The sequence below is a fragment of the Rhinatrema bivittatum genome, chromosome 1 (genome assembly GCF_901001135.1).
Source record: "Rhinatrema bivittatum chromosome 1, aRhiBiv1.1, whole genome shotgun sequence".
Taxonomy (NCBI): Eukaryota; Metazoa; Chordata; class Amphibia; order Gymnophiona; family Rhinatrematidae; genus Rhinatrema; species Rhinatrema bivittatum.
The window spans coordinates 650,876,072-650,903,099 of record NC_042615.1 but is presented as its reverse complement, the minus strand read 5'-3'; the positions used below and the strand labels follow the sequence as shown (position 1 = coordinate 650,903,099).

At 43.1% G+C, this 27,028-nt stretch overlaps 1 protein-coding gene across 1 annotated transcript in view; it reads left to right on the top strand.

Annotated features, from left to right (window-relative positions):
* The window catches only part of PCSK1 (proprotein convertase subtilisin/kexin type 1), a 166,663-nt gene that overhangs the window by 37,160 nt on the left and 102,475 nt on the right, over window positions 1–27,028 (top strand). Inside the window, exons 3-4 of the mRNA XM_029618534.1 lie at window positions 11,946–12,056; window positions 17,171–17,317. Coding sequence (XP_029474394.1) covers window positions 11,946–12,056; window positions 17,171–17,317 — 258 coding nt within the window. The remainder of the gene's footprint in view (window positions 1–11,945; window positions 12,057–17,170; window positions 17,318–27,028) is intronic.

Here is a 27,028-nt window from a genome sequence, read left to right as displayed (position 1 = left end):
CTGAATGTATTTCCTGTTAAGTGGTGCTTTAGCATACATGTTCAATTTTTAGTATATGCACACAAATGTTTTTATCCAACATACTTGTGTATAGGCCCTTATATAATTATTATGTGCAGAAATGCAAATTAGTAGTAAAATAGTATATACTTACAATTGACTGATTTAGAGATCAGCAGTTCTTCCATGCAACCCACAGCAGAAAGGGTCATAATGAAATAGGCAGAAAACATTGAAAATAAAAATGCTTAGAAGCCTATCTATGTTGCTTTAAAGTAACATAATGAAGCAATTTATGTAATCTTCTATTCAATGGTATAACTTCCTTGACAGAAGAAAGCCGATCTAATTTTCAGGACAATCAAAAAATTGACTATGTTATTAGATCAAATTTATGGAAATATATCTGATGAACAGTTAATATGAATAACCTGATAACCAGACCTATTTACAGTTCCTTTATGTGGTCTAAAATGGTTGTATTCTTGGTTAGAATGGTGATCTGTACACGGAGGCCAATATTCAAAACCTCAGAAAATGGATAACTTATGCAGTTAAAGTAAGCCAGATAATTTATCTGGGATATTCAGTGGGATAAATGTCTTGCTGAATATCTCAGATTAAAGTTATGTAGCTGACTGTAGCTGGACAACTTTAAACCTAAACAGATATTTTTTCAATATCAATGGTTAGATGTAACCGTGTGGCTGGATAGCTCTAGCCTTTCGGATAACTTTATATTTAACAGGCTATATTCAATAGAATATAGCCAGTTAAGTGGAGCTGCAGGTTAAAAAAAAAATAAGTCAGAGGCATAATGGATCTGTTAGTGCCTCGCATCACCTTGCCCACCTGAGCTCCACATGCTTGGCCTTGCTCAGTCGAGCTTGTAGCACCCCCCCCCCCCTCCCCGCCCCCACTCCATACATCTTCATCTCAACCCAGATACATTTAAAGAGCCAGTGGAGGACTCCCCTCCCCACCACCATCTGCTCCTGGGTCCTGCCACGTTTTAACCAAATGGTGGCCCCCCCTCCCCCCACACAACCCTAACCCTCTCAACATCCCGGAATCTTAAACCAGTAAGTTCTTCAGCCCAAATAGTGGTAGCAGCTTTACTGCAACATGGATCTGGAGCTTCTGCCATCACTAGGTGAGCTACTTTAGCTTTCCCGAGTCCACCTAGCTAATAACTGTTTATGGATTTTCCCTTCAGAAACTTGTTCAATATTATTTTGAAACCCACTATGTTAGTTGCCTTGACCACATCCTCCGGCAACAGATCCCGTGGCATTACTATGCGCTGAGTGAAAAAAAAAATACTTCCAACGATTTGTTTTAATCTGCCAGTTGCTAGTTTCACAGAGTGCCCCTTAGTCCTAGTCTTGTTTGAAAGGGTAAATAACCGTTCTCTATTTACCCGTTCCACCCCACTCATGATTTTATAAATCTCAATCATATCCCCTCTCACTCGTTTCTTTTCCAAGCCAAAGAATCCCAATCTATTTAGCCTTTCTCCATAAGGAAGCATTTCCATCCCTTTTATCATTTCTGTCACCTTTCTCTGTACCTTTTCTATGTCCACGATATAAGAAAGGGCAACCAGAGCTGCACACAGTACTGAAGATGAAATTGCACCACGGATCTATACAAAGGCATTATGATATACTCAGTTTTGCTCTCTATTCCTTTCCAAATAATTCCTAATATTTCATTTGCCTTTTTAACCACCACCACACACTGAGCAGAAGGTTGCAAGGTGTTGTCCAGAAGGATTCTGAGGTTCTTTTCCTGCGTGGTGACTGCTACCATCAAACCCAGCATTGTGTACCTTTGGTGGTGATTATTTTTCCCTACATGTTTTACTTTGCACTTGATGACATTAAATTGTATCTGCCATTTAGATGTCCTGTTTCCTTGTCTTACAAGGTCCATTTTCAATTCCTCACAATCTGCTGCTTTTTTAATGACTTGAAACAATTGCGTCATCTGCAGATTTGTCACCTCTCTCGTTCCTTTCTTCAGAATTATTTATGAATATGTTAAATAGCACAGGTCCCAATACAGACTCCTGTGGCACTCCACTAATGATCTTTCTCCATTTGGAAAACTGAACATTTAGTCCTTCTCTCTGTTTCATGCCCCTTGTTCAATTACCAATCCACAATAGGACACTGCCTCTAATACATGATCTCCCAATTTTCTGAGAAGTCTCTCATGAGGACTTTGTCAAATGCCTTCTGAAAATCAAATGTACTATATGAACTGGCCTTCAAAAAATCTATTACATTGGTAAGGCAAGACTTTGCAAAAATTATGTTGCCTCTCTCCCATTAAATCATGACTACCATTTTGCCCAACATCGACGTCAGGTTCACCAGTCTCTTGTTTCCCAGATTGCCTCTGAATTCCTTTTTTAAAAATTGGCTTCACATTAACCACCCCCCAGTCTTCAGGTACAATGTCTATTTTAAATGATAGGTTACAAATCACCAGAAACAGGTCTGCAATTTCATGTTATCCAGCTAAACAGCTTTGAATATTGAGCTCTGTGAGAGCTGAGCTATAAGATCCATTATTCTATGGGATTTAGTTTATCTAATGTTTCTGCTAAGAAACTCCAACAACTCTCTATAACAGTTGAATGTTTTTTGTATGTATATACTGTATCATGCTGATGCATTTCTCAAAGAACAATGTGAAAATGTAGCGCAAAGAACCGAAAGAAATAAAAAAGAATAATCTTTTAAACAAAGGGATGTAAATGAGATGCAATTGTAATGCTCAACTTATTTATTTATTTAGGTTCTGACTCTGCTCTTTTTGTTTTAGGCTGAAGATTTTAGACATTATCAAAGGTTTCAACAAATAGACATTTTTTGCTCTGAGTTCAAAACTAGAGCCAGAAAAATGCTACACATCTCAGAAGTTTCATTTAACTAGAGTTTATATGACTTCCAAAACCTGACCCTTCTCTTAGATGTGGAGTAGGCTGTTTTCTTAATTGAAACTTCTATTTATTTATTTATTTATTTATTTATTTATAAACTTGTTATATTCCTGAATATGGTGGCAGTGAGAGGTATATTATGTCATAGGAACAAAAGAAGAAGGCTTTTCTTGACCGCCTTCCTCTTTGTTTTTTGGGCCCATATTATGTCATAGAACATGCAGAAACAAATATTGCAAAAACAAAACTTAGTTTACTAAGGGGTAGATTTTCAAAACCTGCGCGCTAGGGATGTGCAGAGCAAAATTTTATGTTCATATTTTTTATGTCCGAAAGGGGGTCCCACTTGCGGCCAATATGGACATAAAAAAAAATCCAATGAGTTGGGTATATGTACATATGTGCAAAAAAAACATTTAAACCCCCTCACCCTCCTTAATCCCCCCCCCCAGACTTACCACAACTCCCTGGTGATCGAGCGAGGAGTGAGGACGTCATTTCTGCAATCCTTGGCGAGAAGCATGTGACGTCGGTGGCACGTCGAGTGACGCGGTGTCACGTGATTCCTGGCTCGTTCGCGCCGGACGGCTCGTTCGGCCCAAAAAGAACTTTTGGCCAGCTTGGGGGGGCCTCCTGACCCCCCCAAGCTGGCCAAAAGTTCTTTTTGGGCCTCCTGACCCCCCCAAGCTGGCCAAAAGTTCTTTTTGGGCCGAACGAGCCGTCCGGCGCGAACGAGCCGGGAATCACGTGGCGCCGGCGTCACTCGACGTGCCGCCGACGTCACATGCTTCTCGCCAAGGATTGCAGAAATGGCGTCCTCACTCCTCGCTCCATCACCAGGGAGTTGTGGTAAGTCGGGGGGGGGGGAGATTAAGGAGGGTGAGGGGGTTTATATTTTTATTTTGGCTCAACAATCGCGATTTCCCACATATCGAACATATCTATGTTCGATATGTGGGAAATCCGATCGTTTATGTCGAATCAATTTTTTAAGTAAAAAAAAAATATGAGTTGAGTTTTACTAATGCGGTCAATCCGAATGCACACCCCTACTGCGCGCGCAGCACCTGGCATGCGCACATGGACACGCAATTTTATAAACGTGCACGCTCTGGCATGTTATAAAATACCAGGTCAGCGCATGCAAGGGGGGGGTCTACTTTTGCAATTACATGCGGCGATGCATTGAGGCCTTCCCCAATTACCTCCCAGTCCGCTCCAATTAAGGAACGGACTAGGAGGGAACTTCCCAACCCCTTAGCCTAACCTCTCTTCCCCTTCCTATTCCCCTATCCTGCCCTCCTCCCATTCCCTATCTTAACTACCCCAAATTTTGTTATTTTACCTTTTGCTCCTGCCTCAGAGCAGGAGCAAATTGCACATGCCTGCACCCTGCCGGTGCGCAATCCCCCAGCACAGCGGCAAATGGCCATTGTGCCAGGCGCCTCTAGCCCTGCCCTCTGACCGCCCCACCCCACCTGCCGGACCACCCCTTTTTCAAGCCCTGGGACTTACACGTGTCCTGGGGTTTATGCGCGTGGCCGGGCCATTTGAAAATTGGCCCAGCGCGCGTAAGGCCTGGCCACACATGAAAAAACCCCAGGATTTACACACGCCAGGGTTTGAAAATCTACTCCTAAATGTTTTAAATATATGGATAATAAATCAGCAAAGATAAGGAATATCAAAATTGAATACAGTATCAAAGTAAGTTGTACATAAATCAATACAGGTAAATAGAAAACAGACAGAAATAAAGATATAATATTAACCAAAGAACAATAAAGAACAAAAAAGAACATCTCCCTTATATGTCCTCCTTGTATATAAGCCAGTGTTCATTGAAACCTGGAAGACTTTACGAGCTCGGGGATCCTGAAAAGACAGCTTTCTTATCCTTTCAGCTCATCCAACTAAAATAACAAATGCTATGCCTTATATATCCCTCTGCAAGTTAGATGTTTCCTTTTCACTTTATCCAGGAAGGCATTTCAGTACAAGTCTTTTGATCTCCCATCTGGTAAAAGACACCAAATGTCTTAACTTATTATCAGCTCATTGGTATGGGTACTAGTCTTTAGAATTTGATCTTCAGAGGTGTTAAGCGACACCAGATGTCTTAGCCTTTGATCTTCCCAGAGACACCAAATGTTATTTTGACACTCTATCAGCTCATTGGTGCCAGGAAGTCTCAGGAATGAAGGGAACAAAAGATGATAGTGTCATGCCTTTGTACAATCTTTGTACTTAAATTATATGCAATATGTATTGATTCATACTATCAATCATTGGAGTCTGTTCTGATCCATAGCTCTCTATTCGCCGGATAAAGTTTTCCGGGGATCTAGCTAGCTGGCCTAAAATTATCCTTTCACAATTCCTCACTTATCCGATGATATTTTCCAAGGCAGATTATATGTTTTCTCTCCTCATTATCTTTTTTTAATGGTTATGTGTCCTCCATGATTTCATCATACACATCTGTAACAAGCAGCATAGAGAGGTCGCTGAGCATACCCCATCTCATCCTCACAACCTGATAACGTCCCTTTTAGGGATGTGAATCGTTTTTCAACGATTAAAATTATCGTCCGATAATGTTTATATCGTCTTAAATCGTTATAGAACACGATACAATAGAAATTCTAACGATTTATCGTTAAAAATCGTTAAATCGTGTTAGTGCGCACTAACTCGAGTTAGTGCGCACTAACTCCCCGTTAGTGCGCACTAACTCGATTTAGTGCGCACTAACTGAAAATGATACAAATAAACACTTTCCAGGTCACTGAAGGTCAGTTAGGAATGAATATGTGTTCCTATTGGCTGGCTGCCCTCTTATCTATTGATGTTACCAAGGTTACCACTGAGGTGATGGTTGGGGGGTGGGAAATGGAACTGGAAACTAACGAACACCAACAGAAAATGAAACAAAGTGTTCACACTTCCCAGGTCAGTAAAGGTCACTTAGGAATGAATATGTATGTATGTATTCCTATTGGCTGGCTGTGCTCTTATCTATTGATGTTACCAATATGGTTGGGGGGATGTGAAATGGAAACAGTTGGAAGCTTGACAAAAAAAGTAATGTAATGATCAGCACTCACCTGACTAGAACTTGTTTGTTTATTATTTTTGTTAGCAGGCACCTGAAATGCTAGTGCATGTTGAATTTGCCAATCACTGTGCATTTTAGAAAGGTGGTCCTGGCTGGAACTGTACACAGTTCAAATATATGTAATTGATTGTTGGTAAGTGTATTTTTTAAGTAGCCACACTGGCACCAGTATGTTTACTTTTCCTCCTACTTAACTCACTAGCTCAGCTTTGTAAGAAGGGCTTCTCTGCTTGTGTGTTGTTTTTGTTTGGTGTGAGGAGAGCAGAAACATCAGATCTTTATTCAATCTACTACAGTCATCTCTTACAGTGCCCTATCCCTATTAATACCAGGAGTGTTGTGATCTTCCTGCACACAGTGCCCTAACCCTGATAGCAGTCTGAGACAGCTCCCTCCCTGCATTACTAGTGAGAGGCTGGCTTCACAGACAGGGGGGAGCTGCCTGACCCTCACTCCTGACTTCCCCCATGTCCCAGCTAGTGAATGGTGTGTGGGTGAGGGGGGTGGGGAGGATGGTGAAGTCTGAGACAGCTCCCTCCCTGCATTACTAGTGAGAGGCTGGCTTCACAGACAGGGGGGAGCTGCCTGACCCTCACTCCTGACTTCCCCCATGTCCCAGCTAGTGAATGGTGTGTGGGTGAGGGGTGGGGGGGGGAGGATGGTGAAGTCTGAGACAGCTCCCTCCCTGCATTGCTAGTGAGAGGCTGGCTTCACAGACAGGGGGGAGCTGCCTGACCCTCACTCCTGACTTCCCCCATGTCCCAGCTAGTGAATGGTGTGTGGGTGAGGGGGGGGGGGAGGATGGTGAAGTCTGAGACAGCTCCCTCCCTGCATTACTAGTGAGAGGCTGGCTTCACAGACAGGGGGGAGCTGCCTGACCCTCACTCCTGACTTCCCCCATGTCCCAGCTAGTGAATGGTGTGTGGGTGAGGGGGGGGGGGGAGGATGGTGAAGTCTGAGACAGCTCCCTCCCTGCATTACTAGTGAGAGGCTGGCTTCACAGACAGGGGGGGAGCTGCCTGACCCTCACTCCTGACTTCCCCCATGTCCCAGCTAGTGAATGGTGTGTGGGTGAGGGGGGGGGGGGGAGGATGGTGAAGTCTGAGACAGCTCCCTCCCTGCATTACTAGTGAGAGGCTGGCTTCACAGACAGGGGGGAGCTGCCTGACCCTCACTCCTGACTTCCCCCATGTCCCAGCTAGTGAATGGTGTGTGGGTGAGGGGTGGGGGGGGGAGGATGGTGAAGTCTGAGACAGCTCCCTCCCTGCATTGCTAGTGAGAGGCTGGCTTCACAGACAGGGGGGAGCTGCCTGACCCTCACTCCTGACTTCCCCCATGTCCCAGCTAGTGAATGGTGTGTGGGTGAGGGGGGGGGGAGGATGGTGAAGTCTGAGACAGCTCCCTCCCTGCATTACTAGTGAGAGGCTGGCTTCACAGACAGGGGGGAGCTGCCTGACCCTCACTCCTGACTTCCCCCATGTCCCCAGCTAGTGAATGGTGTGTGGGGTGGGGGGGGGGGGGGGGGAGGATGGTGAAGTCTGAGACAGCTCCCTCCCTGCATTACTAGTGAGAGGCTGGCTTCACAGACAGGGGGGAGCTGCCTGACCCTCACTCCTGACTTCCCCCATGTCCCAGCTAGTGAATGGTGTGTGGGTGAGGGGGGGGGGGGTGGATGGTGAAGTCTGAGACAGCTCCCTCCCTGCATTACTAGTGAGAGGCTGGCTTCACAGACAGGGGGGAGCTGCCTGACCCTCACTCCTGACTTCCCCCATGTCCCAGCTAGTGAATGGTGTGTGGGTGAGGGGGGGGGGGGAGGATGGTGAAGTCTGAGACAGCTCCCTCCCTGCATTACTAGTGAGAGGCTGGCTTCACAGACAGGGGGGAGCTGCCTGACCCTCACTCCTGACTTCCCCCATGTCCCAGCTAGTGAATGGTGTGTGGGTGAGGGGGGGGGGGAGGATGGTGAAGTCTGAGACAGCTCCCTCCCTGCATTACTAGTGAGAGGCTGGCTTCACAGACAGGGGGGAGCTGCCTGACCCTCACTCCTCCGGGGGTATTGTGATCTTCCTGCACACAGTGCCCTATCCCTGATACCAGGGGTGTTGTGATCTTCCTGCATGCAGTGCCCTATCCCTATTAATACCAGGAGTGTTGTGATCTTCCTGCATGCAGTGCCCTATCCCTATTAATACCAGGAGTGTTGTGATCTTCCTGCATGCAGTGCCCTATCCCTGATACCGGGATGTGTGCAAGAAGATCACAACACCCCCGGTATCAGGAATAGGGCACTGTGTGCAGGAAGATCACAACACCCCCAGTATCAGGAATAGGGCACTGTGTGCAGGAAGATCACAACACCCCTGGTATTAGGGATAGGGCACTGTGTGCAGGAAGATCACAACACTCCTGGTATTAATAGGGATAGGGCACTGTGTGCAGGAAGATCACAATACCCCTGGTATCAGGGTTAGGGCACAAGTTCTAGTCACATTGACTGATCACATTACTTGTTTTGTCAAGCTACCAACTGTTTCCATTTCCCATCCCCCATATACTGTCAGTAGGAAACTTGGTAACATGAATAAATAAGAGGGCAGCCAATAGGAATACATATTCATTCCTAAACTGACCTTAACTGACCTGAAAAGTGTCAAATTGTATCATTTTCAGTTAGTGCGCACTAACTCCCAGTTAGTGTGCACTAACTCCCGTTAGTGCGCACTAACTCGAGTTAGTGCGCACTAATCGGAAAAAACGATTTTTAATGATTTTTTAACTAAAAAATCGTGCCTAAGACGATTTTCTTGCCCTGCCACACGATTTCTATCGTTAAGACGATATGGAAAACGATTCACATCCCTAGTCCCTTTTAAGATAGACAGGCTCTTCTCGCAGTTCATATGAAGAGGCATAGGAGATGGAGAGACCAAAAAATAAAAGTTCCTTTTAAGTGTGGCATTTTGCTGTCACAACATATAGGAACTGCTGGACATGGAGAATGTCACAGCAAAAAAGTTGAAGAATTATCTCTACACAAAGCTCAAAACAGTGCAAAATAAGTGATTTCAATCAAAGCAGTATTACGTATTCAATCTGCAGTATTATGACCGCAATGGGCTCTAGACCACTGGTTCTCAATGCAGACCTTGAGGCACACCTAGCTATTCTGGTTTTCAGGATATCCACAATGAATAAGCATGAGATAGATTTGCATACAGTGGAGGCAGTGCATGCAAATCTATCTCATGCATATTCATTGTGGATATCCTGAAAATCTGACTGGCTAGTTGTGTCCTGAGGACTGAGTTAAAAACCCTTGCTCTAGATCATATCTGTAAAGCATGCTGTTCTTATCATTTCCCACTCAGTCACAATGTTGGTGTGTCTTCAACAATATTTTATTAATGCAATCATAAAACTAAAAAAAAAATAAAAAGACTACAACTACTTATCAGTTTCAATATTCAACTGCATAGCCCAACCAGATGCTGACAGTGTTTTGGCAGTACTCTTACAAATTCCTACAGTCACGGCTAAAGTCACACACATGAAGTTATCAAGGTAACACTTTGCTGCTCACCGGCTTACGGAATATTGCTGTAATAAAAAAACCCCCCAAACACGAGCACCAAGATCCCCTCTTCCAATAGCAATAATTCAAAAACTGCAGTGGTTCTACCATGCCCCCATCCCTCTCCCAACAGCAATGAATTTAAGTTTGGAACAGTGAAGGAACTAATCGGTGGTGAGTGAAGTGAATAATATTAAATACCAGTACCACCGAGATCTGTACTGATATTTACTATTCAGGCCAATGGAAGAAGGAAAAAGTCTCCTCTCCTTCCAGTGGCTTAGCCACATACTTTTGGGGGTTAGCAGGTAAGGGTGTACATTTGGGGGGTAGGAGGGGGCCCACTTGGCTGCTACATTTTGACTTCATAGGGAAAAGAGGGACCCCATTCCACTACTCCAAAATTCAATTCATAGCCTTAGCTATTGGGGGCCACTTGTTTTGTTTGTGGGGTTTAAAAAAATATATATTTTTTGCAGTTCTCCAACTAAGTTTAGGACTAGATTTTTCCTGACCTGAGTTAGCCAGAAACGGTAACCAACTAGCCAGATATATTTAAACCATGCTGCAGAGCGCCCCCACCATGCCCATTTGTTTTATCCAGCTAAGTTTTATCCACCTAATGACTCACCTGGCTAAAACTTAGCCATTTAGTAGGGAAGGAAATTAAAACCTTGGAATTTGTCTGGCTAAGTCCCAAACTTATCCAGATAAAGCCCTGTGAATATTGACCCCAGCTGGGTGCACTTCAGGCCACAAAACTAATATGCATTGAGCAGTCGTGCATCTGCTGCAGGTAGCTCATACTATTTAGGGACACTTGGTCAAGGGTCTTCTTATATCTGTGTGCCACTGACAGATCAAGCCAGAGGAGCATGCAGTAGTGTATAGAACTCCTCAGCCTCCCTTTTCCACTTGGGGCGACAAGTAGCCAGCACACCAGAATAATCTGGTGTGTTTCTCAAAGATCTCTAAATTCTAGCAGAGCTTGAGAAGTCCTGACCACAAAAGCATTATCCACCTTGCCACTATTCATCATGGTCCCCTCAAATTTTAATTCCAAGCTAGTGCTCTTACCATCCTCACCATCTAGTTCCATTTATCTGTTAGGTATTGTGTGGAAAGGGGCCCCATTGATCTTCTGGCAATTGTGAAGGTTGATATGCCTTCCAGAGAATTATCTTGATGTGAGGGAGATTCATCACATGACTTGCTGATTGACCAAGTATAGTTGCCAGTTGAGTCTTCCTCAGCCAGTATATCTGACTCTGTGGCCAATTGTGGCCAGCCTCTTGGCATCTCATAATTATGTCTGGTGTTTGACTTTAGGGATGTGCAAATGATATCTTTGGATCACATACATAGAACAGATTCTGAAGACCTTGCACACCTTCTCTACATATATACAGGTGAATTTTCAAAAGGACTTACATGTGTAAATGTAACTACTAACATAGAAATTTTCAAAAGCCATTTACGCATGTAAAGAGCACTTTCGTGAGCAAATCCTATGGACTATTCAGAAGCATATATTGTAGCAATTTTCAAAAAACCACTTACTCGAGTAAAGTGCATTTACTTGAGTAAAACCCAGTTTTACACATGCAAATGCTTTTTAAAATCAGGCCTATAGTGACTGATATAAAAACTTAGAATGGAAAATTATTTATCCCAGTGGAAGTCTGAGAACACTTTTACCCACACTGAGGCAACTAATGACTTCTTTTACCCATCTTGGCAACTAACGACTTCTTTCAAATTTTGTTATCCAGGAATTACTAATGATTTTATTAATTCAAGAACTAGCTCAAAAATGGTTTAGTGCAGTATGAATCCTTGTTTGTCAAAAGTGAAACTATATAATACAAAGCAATGCTATACATCATCTGCCATGCAATGCTGTCCCAAAATGTGTTTAAATTGCAATGAAACTTGCACAACAAATTACATTTGCTGTTTGCCGTGTAGACTTTATCCGAAGCAATAATTAAATAAATAAAACTATACAACAAACTAAAACAGCTATGGAGATTTAGAATAAAAGATAGTGGGAGGATAGTGGAATGGGAGGAAGGACAAATTTTAGGTGGCAATTTGAAAGGGAAATTGAATAAGATAACATGATAGGTAAATAGTTCACATTCATTCAGCTGAAGTGGTAGTCTGATTATGAAACAGGATGAGCAAATAGTTTTTGACATGAATTCAGTGCTGGTAAATGTTCCCAGACTGAGGACATTGGGATGTGAAGTCACTGTGTATTTTGAGCTTGAACATATAAATTTGCAATGTGTAAATATTTGTAGGTGTCATGGGTGGAGCAACAGTATGAAAAACGGCGAAGTAAACGTTCTGCACTGAGAGAGACCGCAGAAAATCTCTTCAATGATCCTATGTGGAATCAGCAGTGGTACCTGGTAAGACTTCATTCTTCATACAGCATCAGCATACTAAAGATGGGATACGCTTTAGAATAAAAGCCTTGTGACAGATCATGCACCCAAGAGCCTCAGAACACCTTAAGGACTGGCTCCAGTTATCTGGACCGGTCCAGTTTAAGCCATAATGCTGCAAGGAATTATGGTCCCAGGGAAGATTCCCATACTGGGGAATAAGAGTGCAGGTCCAGGAGCAGGAAGGGAGGCCCCAGGACTCCAGAAGAAAGCAACCTGATCGTGATTGACACCGGAGAGGCGGCCCCTTAGAGTAGCTGGCCTGCATTCTGGGAGTAAGCTGAGGGAAGGCAGCCCCTTCAATGTACCTGGTCTATTCTGAGTTTGTATTAGGGTACACTAAATACTGACATTTTTGCACTATAAATAAAAACACTAAAGAAAAGAGAAGCCTTGACTGCTCATCTCTGTGCCACAAGTGCAATCACAATTTGATTAGGAACTCCTTTTTTTTTTTTTTTTTTTACTCAGATCAATTTTTGGAGTAAAAAATGCTGCTGAAAGTCATGACTCAAAAATGAGAATACTCCTAAAAATACCCAGATTGTGTTTTACAGTCTTTGTGGCCTAAAATCAGAACATCTACACAGTATGCCAAACAAAAGGGTAACTTCCCTCCCTAAGTTAGTCTTGATTAATTTAGTTACTATGGAGGCAGTGAAAACTCTGACTGGATCGCTATAAGGTTTTTGTGCATAGGTGTTATTGAGCATGAGTTTTCTTAGGTTTCACAGGCCCCTTCTTCTGATGTCCCTATAGCAGTAACAGAGATGGTGCATTTTACATGCAAAGACACAATATAGATGTTTGCGGATGTAGGGGAGTTGACTTTGATGTCAAAGATATGTGTGAGCACATAGGATGGAGTCTCTCAGGTGAGAAATTATAGGAACTGGAGGTGAGGAGTTGCTGATGAGCTCCTGTGGGATGGTTGCTTGAAGAGGAGCCTACACTGTGTGGGGCATGATCCTTTACATGTTTTATTTTTACTCTTTTCAAATAGTCTTTTGACGGAGAAACTTATTGTAAGGTATCTAGCAACCAAACTGGGAAGGTGTAAGCTGCATTTTTCACTGGATGTGAGATTAAATGAGTGAAGCGGGGCACTCCAGTGCTGGAAAAGAAACCACAGAGCAAAGACATGGATGTATCCCTCGCTATATTCATGGAGGAGTTCCAGGTGTAAAAAAAACCAAAACATGCTAGCCAAAAGTAATGCCACTGCACAAGAGATCAAAACCGAGGTAACTGTAACCAACACCAGATTGTCAGCATTTCAAGTGTGGCTCGAGGAACTCGAAAAATGCATCAAGACCTTCAAATTCCTAACAAATAGTGGGGGCAATTTTCAAAAGTACCCACATAGTTGCAAAGTCCGTGTGTACTTTTAGCCATAGACTTTTACCAGCATACTTTCCCTTTGAAAACTGCCCCAAGAAAAAGTACCCTCAGAAATTTGCTCCTGCTTTTTGTGGATATTTTTTACCTTGAAATTAAGGTACATAAGGGGCAATGTAATAAGCAGCGGTAATGCTTCCATGGGTTTCAGCGTGTACCATGTGCGCGTTAATACGCGCAGTTTCCCACGCAAACCCTAGATGGGTATGTAATAAGAGTTTGTGTGTGGGAAAACCATGCGTATAAACCCGCTTACCAACCACAGCTTGTTCTGTGCGAGTGCATGCCAATGGCATGCAAAGGAGGCGATTTTCTAATAATGGTCAATGCCGGGAGCCGTGCTAGTGGGGAGATCGGGTTAGTGCGGGTTTTTTAATGTGGCTTTTTAGTTCCTGGATCAGGGCAGGAGTTAAGTGAACGTGCCGGTGTGCAGACCGGTTTTTTGATGCTTTTGCGGGTCAGCCAAGCGATGGATGGAACTGGTAGAGAGAAGACAGCTTCTCAATGAGGCAGAACTGCCGATCTGCATTTCATGCTCTCGCTGGTGGTCGGAGTCTGCTCATGAAGGGGTTAGATATTGCTCCACCCACCTTCACATCAACTTTTGGACCACAAATTTATTCATTTTTTCCAAAAAGAAAAGCTTTTGTCCTGAGAATCAGTCAAGGGTGTTCACATGCCAGTGGGAGTCTATACAGGTTTCTGCATGGATGTCTGCGTGATTTACTACATTGGGACATGAGCATTCGCTACTGCGTACATTATGGCACGTTTGGTGTACACGGATTATATGCACATATCTAATTAGCATACATGGCCATTATTACATCCTGCACTGCTATAGGTTTTTGCCGCTCACGCCAAAAACATTTGCACAGAGAAATCAATGTGGATTTCATCGCGGGTCTTATTATATCAGCTCCATAGATTTGAAAATTGTTATCTATGCACGTTATTTCCCTCCATTGACCTAAATGCTCCCTGGCCCATCTACTTTTCACCCAGCTAAAAATATACGCATTACTGATCCCTGTGCTGTCAGGGCATCCCCTGGGTTGAGACACGGGGAACCACCATGGAAAGCAATCTCCGAGACTTACTGCTGGGCATACACCTGCCACAGACAGACTTGGACCGCACAAGGAACTGATTAAGGCTAGTTTAATCTTTGCTCTACCTTCCAGAGGCAAGAACAAGGTAAGCAAGGTCAGGAATCACAGATTCCACAAAGAATCAAAAGGTTCAAGAAACAAGGCAACTGGATTATATGACAAAGAAGGTCTGGTGCAGGACGCCAGACGCATCACAGCAGGGCAATCATAGAAAAAGCAATCACTATCAGTAATGAACCAACAGAGAACACAGCTCCCAGATGGGGGAGAAATACCCTGACCAATAAGGGCTAGTCCATATTGAGCCAATCAGAAAACAAGAAAATACTTAATGATACACAGACAATAGAATCTGAGGTAAGCCGCAATCTTCAAGAAAGCCAATAGCACCACCTGGAAGCTCGGTGCCTTAGAACTCATAGAGAGGGCATGCTTTGTCATTTCGTCAAATTGCCTAGCTGTGGCTCTGACATAAGATAACATAAATCTAGGGGGGTGCAGATTTTTTCCCCCAGGAAAGCAGTCCTGCCCTTAATAGACATGAATTTAGAGGCTTCAGCTGATCTAAGTGCCCTCAGAGTGATAGAGGTCTCACTCGACTTTGCCTTCATGTGATGTCAGTGTAGGGTCAGAATGACAAGGAGGAGTATCTCGCTGCACTGGAAGGGGTTCTAGGAGGATGTAAAGCCTCTGTACCCACCCACTGGTGTATGTGGAGTGAGGGAGAGGGCAGATGGAGAGGATTCCAAGATCTGGAGTCCTGGTGATGTTTGGAGCTGTCTCTTCACAGAGTGGCTGCAGGGGACCTATCTTTTCACAGAGAAGGTTCAGGAAAGAAGAGATCCCATCTAGTGAATGTGGCTAGAACTGGAGGGAGAGGTTTGCCAGGCCTTGCTGAGATTGAAGGAATCCTGGGGAGAAGAGGTTCCTGGCAGTCCAGAGATTGAAACTAGAAAAGTGATCCTGCAGAACATCAGATCCTGTGGAGTCCTGAGGAGAAACGGATTACTGGAAGCTGGGGACGAGCATACTGGGAGGTGCCAGAGAAGAGGCATCTGGCCTGGGAAAGTCCACCAGAGTCAAAGACTGATTCAGCTAAAAATCAGTCAGAGATTCAAGAGAGAGAAAGGAAGAGTAAAGGAGCTCTTGAGGAAAAAATATATATATCCTAGAGAGCTGTCTCATTTTGGGGAAAGTGTGTAAATAATGCAAAAGAGATTGTATTTATTCTATTAGACATTTCTGGATTTGTGTTGCAGAACTGGTGCATTATGCTGTGGTGTGCCAGAATTTCATTGGACTTTATTTTTCCTGCTATCAGTTCAGTAAGGATTCTTGTTTTGAACACCACCCACTAGTGAAGCGTGGTTTGTGGTGTGCTTGAATTGGTGTGCAGAAGAGCACCAGAGAGGTAAAAAATTATAAGGGCTTTTATTTATTTAATTTAATTTAATTTATTTATATTTCACCTTTCAGACAGAAAAGACTCTGGATTGTGGACCTTGCATGGTACGTGACCCTCCCCATGTGCTCCCCATACTCAGAACAGGACAAGGGCTGCATAAATGATTGGAAGCAATGGAAATGCATTGATTTTCATCTGTGATGGAATCCCGTGGGCCTGATTTTCAAAGCCATTTACTTCCATAAAACATAGTTTTATGCGCGTAAATAGCTGTTACAAAAACTAGCCTGGGGCTCGGTGCTCGTGAAAGTACAGGGATAGCCTGGTTTTGTGTGCACTTTTACCCACACTGTGGATTGGTATTCTGGGTGGAGATGAAGTTGGGACATATATGCATTCTTTAGTATTTTAAGAAGTAGACGTGTAAGTTCATCTGCATGTGTTATGCCCTCCAACAGAGCGGGTACAGCTTTGTGCGGGGAAGGTTATGCACGTATCAGGGCACTTACATACACACATTTTCAAAGCAATCTTATGCACACTAGTGTAGAGACCACTAGATCTCTAAATGACCCTAAATCCCTGCCTTTGAATTTAGACAGCTAATTTTGTCTTGTTTTACATTTAATTTTGAAAGCCTGGTAATAGGGATATCAGATGCAGAGGTGGCAGGCATGGTTTTATGATCTGCAATCTGTTGAGTGCATATCAGGATTCAGTATCACATTTATTTTCATGGAGGCTGGTCTGTTGACAACCAAGGCTAAATAAGTACCAAACTACAACTGGAAATCTCATCACTTTGAATTATTACATTTTTAAACACTGTAAACTAATTTAGAATAGGCTTGTCCAATTACACTGACAGAGCTAAACAGTCTGGAGATGCTCATCATATATACTCACATGCCTCAGCTTCATTGCATCAGCAACTGCTAATTTGTGTGGGTGTTTTTCCCAAGAAAAGTTCTGCACATGCTTTTGAAAATTCAAAAATATGCGCATAAGTACAAAACCCTCTGGAACCCTAAACCTTCATCCTGGGAGCCCCTCCCCCTATTATGGGTAAAAGCACACACAAGCCATTTTCTGAAAGCACTGTTTTACCTGCAGAAGTGGCTCTTTAGCTATAAATTCATAGATACATTACTTGTATTTTTCAGCAAGATACAAGGACAACTCCTTCACTGAATAAGCTGGATCTCCATGTTATTCCTGTCTGGAAGAAGGGCATTACAGGAAAAGGTGTTGTAACCACTGTGCTCGATGATGGCCTGGAGTGGAATCACACTGACATTGCATCCAATTATGTAAGTTTCTCCTTTAAAAAAAAAAGCCTAGAGTCATGAAGGCAGTGCCAGATATCAAGGTTTGAGGCTTGAGTCCATTTCCTTAAGCCAACTGAATGTTTTGGTGGCAGGGACTTTACTGTTTGAAATGTAAACCTTGCATTTTGCCTGGAGCTTTTGGAAAGGTGGATCATTAGTGTGATATTAAGTAAAAGTAAATTCTAGGCAAGGGATTAGATGACACCCCCCCCCCCCCTTCCCTAAGACAGGTCAAATCAGTGATAAGGTAAAGTGGAGGGCAGGGGATGTCGACTTGAATTCTGGCCCTTTTGATGATTTGAAATGCAGCGAAAGAGGGGGAGATGGAGTGAGACGTCTTAAAGGAGTGTCAGACAGGATGCCAGTGATAATATTTCTAGGATCCCAGAAACCCCGCCATGCTCTCAGGAACCATACCACCTGTCTCCGATGCTTCCCCAGCAGCTGCGCCTTGAAGAAGTAGGAGACAGGTGAATGGAGGGGGGTCTGTGTGTGGCGCACACTCTCAGGGCCGGTGCAAGAATATTAGTTACCCCAGGGAACCTTATGGTCTTGTTCCCTCCTTCCCATAGCTCTTCCCACACATAATTAAAATTATGCATTAATAATAACAGTGTTTATAGGAAAAAGGACATTAAAATTACAGTCTTTTGAAGTAAAAAATATCACGATATGTATTATATTTATATTCACTGCTGAGGGGCCAACCAGAAAACACTTGGAACTAATATGATATTAGGCCTATTGCAACATGTGTTGGGTATAGGCTTGGCCCTCAGAAAGTCATGAGTAAATGGAATTACAATTGTAATATACCGCATACTAAAACAGCATTAACTGCCAATTTTCAAATAGTAATAACCATAACTATTAAAAATGCAAAACTGCAAATATTGCATCAGGCCATAAAACAGCAATATACTTGCATTTGGAAAACGGAACAAGCCAAGCTCCTATAGATCTCTACACAGAAATTTCATGCTAGCAGAATACCTCACTTTGGTTACACGTGCAGAACACAGACACAGAGAGACCATAAAGTATAAATAGCAATATGCAGAAAAAAACTGAACTGAAAACTGCAACAAGACAGAATCTGTATGCAGTGCAACAATGGATAAAATTGAAAAAATTCACCATTCCTCATAAAATATCAAACAATAAAATTAAGAAATACAAAACAACAATCTTAACAGTAAAACCATACTAAAAAAATGAATAAATATTTTAAAACATGTGACAAGTAGAATATCCACTAATAAAAAACTCATAAAAATGTTTTAACATTTTTAAAAATTTCCCAGACACTAATAAAATATTTCAGATCTGCAAACATATCAAATAACAATAATTACAATTAATAAAAATAAAAAATATTCCCCACTCTCCATATCTGGGAACCTTTGGTTTCCAGTCATAATGAGATAGTTGTGGGCTTGTGAGGGAGGGAGAGGGGGTATGTATGAATTTTCTCCTCTCTTTCACACACACACACACACACACACACACACACACAATTATGCTTCCTCACATGCGCTCCCTCCCTCTCTCTCCTACTCACATACATCCTCTGACTTGCTCATACACTCCATCCCTCTCACTCCTACTCAAACGTTTGCTCTCTTTCACGTGCTTCCTCCCTCTCTCTCCTATTCAGATGCTTGTTCTCTCTCACATACTCCCTCCCTCTCTCTCCTTCCCACACAGATAATCTTTCTCATGTGCTCTCTCCCTCTCTCTCCTACCCACATGCTTGCTCTCTCTCACATACACTGCGTCTCTCTCTCTCCTTCCTTTCTTTGACTGTGGTGGCCCTGCCATGTCTCTCCCTTTCTTACACTGTTGCCATTACTGCTCTCTCATCCCTTCCCCCTTGCTGGGTCCAGCTGAGTCTTCTCTTGGGGCGGGACCTCGGCTGTTCACCAGCATTTGTTTTACACAACAGCCCCACAGTTCTTTTTCCACTGGCAGGGCATGGCCTGCTCACTTGCATCTGTTCTCCCCGGCAGGCCCCATGGCTCTTTTATTTGCTGGTGGGGCCTGGCCTCCCCATCATTGGTTGTTCTTTTCAGCAGGCCCCTTCACTTTGTTCACTGGTAGGGCCTGATCTCCCCACCAGGGGCTGCTCTGTTTGCTGGGGACTCATGGTGCTGGGATGGGATGCGTTCTTCCTGCCGGTAGGGGGGGGGGGGCTGGGAACCCCACTGGCATGTCAATAAATCACACCAGCGCTGGGGAGGGATATGCTTTCCCAGCTAGTGGGGGACTCTCTTATTTGGCTGAGAAATGAGTCAGGCGCTGCAGGAATATTTTGGGAGGGTACTTATTGCCACCCCAAAACTTTTTCACCTGAGATGACTGCCTCACCCCGCCTAATAGAAGGGCTACCCCTGGTAAATTCAATACATTTTCAAAGGCCTAATAGGGATGCTAGTGGGTAGGAGCAGGAGTTACATGGGTAGATTTAATCTTTATATGTGGCTTTTCGGTCACCTAAAAATGTATGTGTACTTTCACAACATGCAAGCTGTTAGCTACATTAGAGAGGTGTTCTAGGCATAATAGGGCATTTCATGCATTTCAATTTCAATAATGTACATACATACTTTAAACTTTAAGTTGGAATAACTTGTAGCATGTGCTTACTTTGTTTTCCATGGAACAACCCAACCTTCAAACAGAAACCATGCAGTTTGAATATCAAATTGATTTCTACAGGCTGAAAGTACACAGATACTTTTGTTGCTAGCTACCTTTTGTAAATTTTTACCCTTTAAAGCCTGCAAAGAAATTTAGAGAATCATATTCAGGAAGCCATTTAGTAGACAAGTTATCTGGATAAAGTTTGCTAGATAGTTAGTCCTGTCTATTCAGTGGGATACAGATCAAACAAACGTAAGACCAGTCTTCTTAGTTGTAGCGATATTTTTATTGTGGAGACAAAAGTTCTACAATGTAAAATATAAAAATCCCAAATGGCCCAACTCTGGCCGAGTTTTGCCCAAAATTAGGGCTGCATCAGGGGCTTATAATAATGTAAACTGCAATATACAGAATGTAAACGTCTTAGTCTGAGTGTAATTCACTTTAAATAACACTGAAATTGCAGTGGCGTCAGCTAATTCTCAAGGCAATGTATAATTCGAGTATGGCCAACATATCCGAATGTAGTGAAAACATAGGGAATTGTCACCGGCACAGAGTAGTGCTGATTCACTGGAAACAATCCTGGGGCGTATATGCAGGGAATTCTTTCCTCTGATCTTCAGCAGGTGCAGAGAGCTTTGTCTTTGGCTTCCTCTCTGCCTTCTCCTCCAGATATAGCAGAACTTTCTCCTGCTCCTCACCTGAACAATTCATGAAGTCGTTCCAAATTGGTAGTTTTACAGCTCACACCATATGATGGTGTTGAAGAACCAAGAGACATGGAAGCCGGAAAACTACCAATGGGACAGTGCTATATCAGGGTACAAATTATATCGCAATGACAGAGAGGAGCACCCGGGAGGTGGTGTGGTGCTTTATGTCCGGGATGGCATAGAGTCCAACAGGATAAACATCCTGCATGAGACTAAATGCACAATTTAATTTTTATGGGTAGAAATCCTTTGTGTGTCGGGGAAGACTATAGTGATAGGAGTATACTACCGTCCACCTGCCAAGATGGTGAGATGGACAGGGAAATGCTAAGAGAAATTAGGGAAGCTAACCAAATTGGTAGTGTGGAAATAATGGGAGATTTCAATTACCCCAATATTGACTTGGTAAATGTATCATCGGTACATGCTAAAGATATAAAGTTCCTGGATGGAATAAATGACATTTTTATGGAGCAATTGTTTCAGAAACCAACAAGAGAAGGAGCAATTTTAGATCTAATTCTCAGTGGCGCACAGGATTTGGTGAGAGAGGTAATGATGGTGGGGCCGCTTGGCAATAGTGATCATAACATGATCAAATTTGAATTAATGACTGGAAGGGGGACAGTATGCAAATCCACGGCTCTCGTGCTAAACTTTCAAAAGGGAAACTTTGATAAAATGAGAAAAATTGTTAGAAAAAAAACTGAAAGGAGCAGCTACAAATGTAAAAGGTATGCAAGAAGCGTGGACATTGTTAAAAAATACCATCCTAGAAGCACAGTTCAGATGTATTCCACACATTAAAAAAGGTGGAAGGAAGGCAAAACGATTACCAGCATGGTTAAAAGGGGAGGTGAAGGAAGCTATTTTAGCCAAAAGATCTTCATTCAAAAATTGGAAGAAGGATCCAACAGAAGAAAATAGGATAATGCATAAGCACTGGCAAGTTAAATGTAAGACATTGATAAGACAGGCTAAGAGAGAATTTGAAAAGAAGTTGGCTGTAGAGGCAAAAACTCACAGTAAAAACTTTTAAAAATATATCCGAAGCAGAAAGTCTGTGAGGGAGTCAGTTGGACCGTTAGATGATCGAGGGGTTAAAGGGGCACTTAGAGAAGATAAGGCCATCGCAGAAAGATTAAATTATTTCTTTGCTTCGGTGTTTACTGAAGAGGATATTGGGGAGGTACACATACTGGAGAAGGTTTTCATGGGTAAAGATTCAAATGGACTGAACCAAATCATGGTGAACCTAGAAGATATGATAGGCCTGATTGACAAACTGAAGAGTAGTAAATCACCTGGACCAGATGGTATACACCCCAGGGTTCTAAAAGAACTCAAAAATGAAATTTCAGACCTATTAGTAAAAATTTGTAACCTATCATTAAAATCATCCATTGTACCTGAAGACTGGAAGATAGCTAGTGTAACCCCAATATTTAAAAAGGGCTCCAGGGGCGATCCGGGAAACTACAGACCGGTTAGCCTGACTTCAGCGCCAGGAAAAATAGTGGAAAGTATTCTAAACATCAAAATCACAGAACATATAGAAAGACATGGTTTAATGGAACAAACTCAGCATGGCTTTACCTAAGGCAAGTCTTGCCTCACAAATCTGCTTCATGTTTTTGAAGGAGTTAATAAACATGTGGATAAAGGTGAACCGGTAGATACAGTGTACTTGGGTTTTCAGAATGCGTTTGACAATGAGATGCTTCTAGGAAAAATAAAAAGTCATGGGATAGGTGGCGATGTCCTTTTGTGGATTACAAACTGGCTAAAAGACAGGAAACAGAGAGTAGGATTAAATGGACAATTTACTCAGTGGAAGGGAGTGGGCAGTGGAGTGCCTCAGGGGTCTGTATTGGGACCCTTACTTTTCAATATATTTATAAATGATCTGGAAAGAAATATGACAAGTGAGGTAATCAAATTTGCAGATGATACAAAACTGTTCAGAGTAGTTAAATCACAAGCAGGTTGTGATAAATTGCCGGAAGATCTTGTGAGACTGGAAAATTGGGCATCAAAATGGCAATTGAAATTTAATGTGGATAAGTGAAGGGTGATGCATATAGGGAAAAATAACCCATGCTATAGTTACACAGTGTTAGGTTCATATTAGGTGCTACCACCCAAGAAAGAGATCTAGGCGTCATAGTGGATAACACATTAAAATCGTTGGTTCAGTGTGCTGTGGTAGTCAAAAAAGCAAACAGAATGTTGGGAATTATTAGAAAGGGAATGGTGAATAAAATGGAAAATGTCATAATTTTTCTGTATCGCTCCATGGTGAGACCACTCGTTGAATACTGTGTACAATTCTGGTCGCCGCATCTCAAAAAAGAAATAGTTGTGATGGAGAAGGTACAGAGAAGGGCAACCAAAATGATAAGAGGAATGGAAAAGCTCCCCTATGAGGAAAGACTAAAGAGGTTAGAACCTTTCAGCTTGGAGAAGAGACAGCTGAGGGGGGGGGGGGGGATATGATAGAGGTGTTGAAAATCATGAGAGGTCTAGAATGGGTAGATATGAATTGGTTATTTACTCTTTCAGATAATAGAAAGACTAGGGGGCACTCCATGAAGTTAGCATGTGGCACATTTAAAACTAATTGGAGAAAGTTCTTTTTCACTCAACGCACAATTAAACTCTGGAATTTGTTGCCAGAGGATGTGGTTAGTGCAGTTAGTATAGCTGTGTTTAAAAAAGGATTGGATTAGTTCTTGGAGAAGTCAATTATCTGCTATTAATTGGGTTGACTCAGAAAATAGCCACTGCTATTACTATTAACAGTAACATGGAGTAGACTTAGTTTTTGGGGACTTGCCAGGTTCTTGTGGACTTGATTGGCCACTGTTGGAAACAGAATGCTGGGCTTGATGGACCCTTGGTCTGACCCAATATGGCATGTTCTTATGTTCTTATGTTCTTACCAGTTTGGAAGGGCTTCATGAATTGTTCAGGTGAGGAGGAAGAGAAAGTTCTGCTATACCTGGAGGAGAAGGCAGAGCAGTAGCCAAAAACAAAGCTCCCTGCACCTGCCAGTGTCAGAGGAAAGAATACCCTGTATATACGCCCCAGGAGTGTTTCCAGCGAATCAGCCATGGCATGCGTTCTACTCTGCGCCGGCAACAGATCCCTATGTTTGCCTACATTCTGATTTGTTTGCCATACTCAAAAAGTAATAATAATGATTATTCCAAGCACATGGCACAGCCAGATGGAAAGCATGGAGTCTGGAATTGGCAGTAGAGGAGAATGGCACAGATAGGAGTGACTTATCCAATGAGCGGAATGCACAAGTTGGGGTGTAAAGAGAGATAAGAGAGGATAGGCAGTGAGGTGCTGCAAAGTGAAGGCATTTGTAGGTGAGAAAGAGGAGCTTGAACTGTATGTAGGAATGGATAGGGACCCAATGCAGTGACTTCAGAAGATGGGTTATGTGAGCATAGCAACTTTGGCGAAAAATAAGTCATGCAGCTGAATTTTGGACATATTGCAGTGGAGAGAGATGGCTTGCCAGGAGACCTGTGAGGAGCAGGTTGCAATAGTCTAAGCAGGAGGAGATGAGAGATTGGTTAAGGGCTCTGGTAGTGTGTTCAGAAAGGAAAGGATGAATTTTGACAATGTTATAAAGAAAGAAATGACATGTTTTAGCAGTGTTTTGGATATATGTAGAGAAGGACAGAGAGGAGTCAAAGAGGATTCCAAGATTACGGGCTGATGGGACCAGGATGATGACGACCGTGTTATCCACAGTAATAGAGAAAGGAGAAAGAGTGGAGGTGGGCTTTGGGGGAAAGATAAGGAGCTCCATCTTGGCCATGTTGAGTTTAAGGTGGCAGTGGGACATCCAGGCAGCAATGTCAGACAGGCAGCCCAAGATCTGGATTGGATTTCTGGTGAAATTTCTGGTGTAGAAAGGGAGATCTGGGAGTCATCAGCATAAAAATGGTATTGAATGCCATGAGAGAAAATAATGACTGATCCAGTTGTAATTTAACTGGATAAATGGCTGAATATCCCAAATCTTGTCATTCCTATGGATAATTTGTGAGTTATCTGTGCCAATGGCTTTGAATATTGACTTCTTAGTAACCATCTCTTTGTTTCTTGAGCCTGGAACTGTTTAGTTTGCCAGTTCTTTGTTAAGAAGATCTAGGGTTCTTTGCGAGGCTCAGTTGACAGTCTGAGGTCAAAAAACATATGAAAGAGGTGGAGTTTGTGGGTGAAGAAAAGTCATAGGTTACAGAAAAGTCCTGCATTGCAAAAATATTTGTCTTAATGTGGTTTTAGTCCAGTTCTCTACCTCTCAAGGCAAGAGAATGTAGCTCGGATGTGTCCAGATGAAGAGGAGAAGATATTAGATGTGCAATAACTATTTTCAGAATATCTACAGTTCTAAATGTTTATGAAGACAGTGATCTCATCTGAAGGTCCCACTTTACTACGCTTATGATGTTTTAACAAGTGAACCTTTTTTTGTGTGCCCCACCCGTATGGTTTGGACTATGAATTTCCTCTATGCTTGTGTGGGGAGTATCACATGAGAAATTATATTTACTAATATGCTTTATCTTTGGGTTTGTAGCCTGAGTGGGGGATGAGACAGGTTCTCAGTCACCCTGATACCACAATTCTGTACCCTTCCCAAACAACGTCTCACTTGTGGCACCACAGACCAGATAAAAATAATCACACCAAAATAAAACAGTAATTAATTTCACTAGGATTGTGAAAGTAGACAGTAAATCCAATCAGAACATTAAATGACAAAAGTACAGTAGTGAAGTAGAATATAAATTTACAGTTTTCTTATTTTAAATCAAGCAATGCAGAAATAACACTGGATATGGCCTGTTAACCAGGGCAACCAACATACTCATGGATAGTAAAAAGAAATAAGGAATGCTAATAGAGAAAGGTTGGGGGGGAAAGCAGTGAAAAACACAACTTTCAAAACTTGTCTTTACCTCTGAGTTCTCAAAAAGGGGGATGGGAACAGATCCATCTCAAAGTCACCAAGCTGTAAAGGGTACATACACCCTGTCGCAAACACAAAATTGTGTGGAAAAAAAGAAATCAAGAAAATGAAGAAGTCCCTCTTGATGGTGGAGCTGGCTAGATGATAAATCAAATAGATGAGCACTGCAGTATGGGGTAGATTTTCAAAGGGTTGTGCGTATAATAAACGCGCGTAACCCCGAAAACCTACCCCTGTGCGCGCCGCCGAGCCTATTTTGCATAGGCTCGGCGGCGCGCACAAGCCCCAGGACGAGCGTATGTCCCGGGGCTTTGAAAAAGGGACAGGAAGGGAGCAGGGTCAGGGGCAGGGCGGCGGTCTAGGGCAGTCCCGAGTCTTCCGGCACAGCGGCTGTGCCGGGGGATAGCACCAGCCGGCGCGTGCAAGATACGCCTGCAAGAGGCAGGCGTAAAAAATAAAATAAGGTAGGGGGGATTTAGGTAAGGCTGGGGGGTGCGTTAGATAGGGGAAGGGAGGGGAAGGTGGGGGGAGCGAAAGAAAAGTTCCCTCCAAGGCCGTTCCGATTTCAGAGCGGCCTTGGAGGGAACGGGGAAAGCCATCGGGGCTCCCCTAGGGCTCGGTGCATGCAAGGTGCACAAGTGTGCACCCCCTTACGCGCCGACCCTGGATTTTATAACATGCGTGCTGTAGCACGCGCATGTTATAAAATTGGGTATACATTTGTGTGCACCAGGTAGCACTCAGTAGAGATGTGAATCGGAACCGAAATCGGTTCCGATTCTGGTTCCGATTCACATGGTGAAATGTTTTTTGTGCGGTCCGATCATTTTGTTTTTTTTTATCGGCTGCGCCCGAGCCGATAAACAAAAAACCCACCCGACCCTTTAAAACAGATCCCTTAGCTTCCCCCACCCTCCTGACCCCCCCCCCAAAACACTTTTTAAAAGTACCTGGTGGTCCAGTGTGGGTCCCGGGAGCGATCTCCTGCTCTCGGGCAGTCGGCTGCCACTAATCAAAATGGCGCCGATGGCCCTTTGCCCTTACCATGTGACAGGGTATCCGTGCCATTGGCCGGCCCCTGTCACATGGTAGGAGCACTGGTTGACCCGCAGCATTTTTAAAGCCTTAATAAGTATTTATATCTTACAAGCTGTCACGCTCTGTGACTGGCAGATGGGATTTGCACCTAATAGGGTGGATAGGAAGACCTGGGCAGAATGGATGGGCTACTTAGTCTTATTCTGCTAGTATCTTCTCTATTACTCTGCATGGAGTCTGAAAACTCAGTTACTGAGAAATCTCAATCTGGTGGCATTAGAAGGGATTAATATCCGGAGCCAT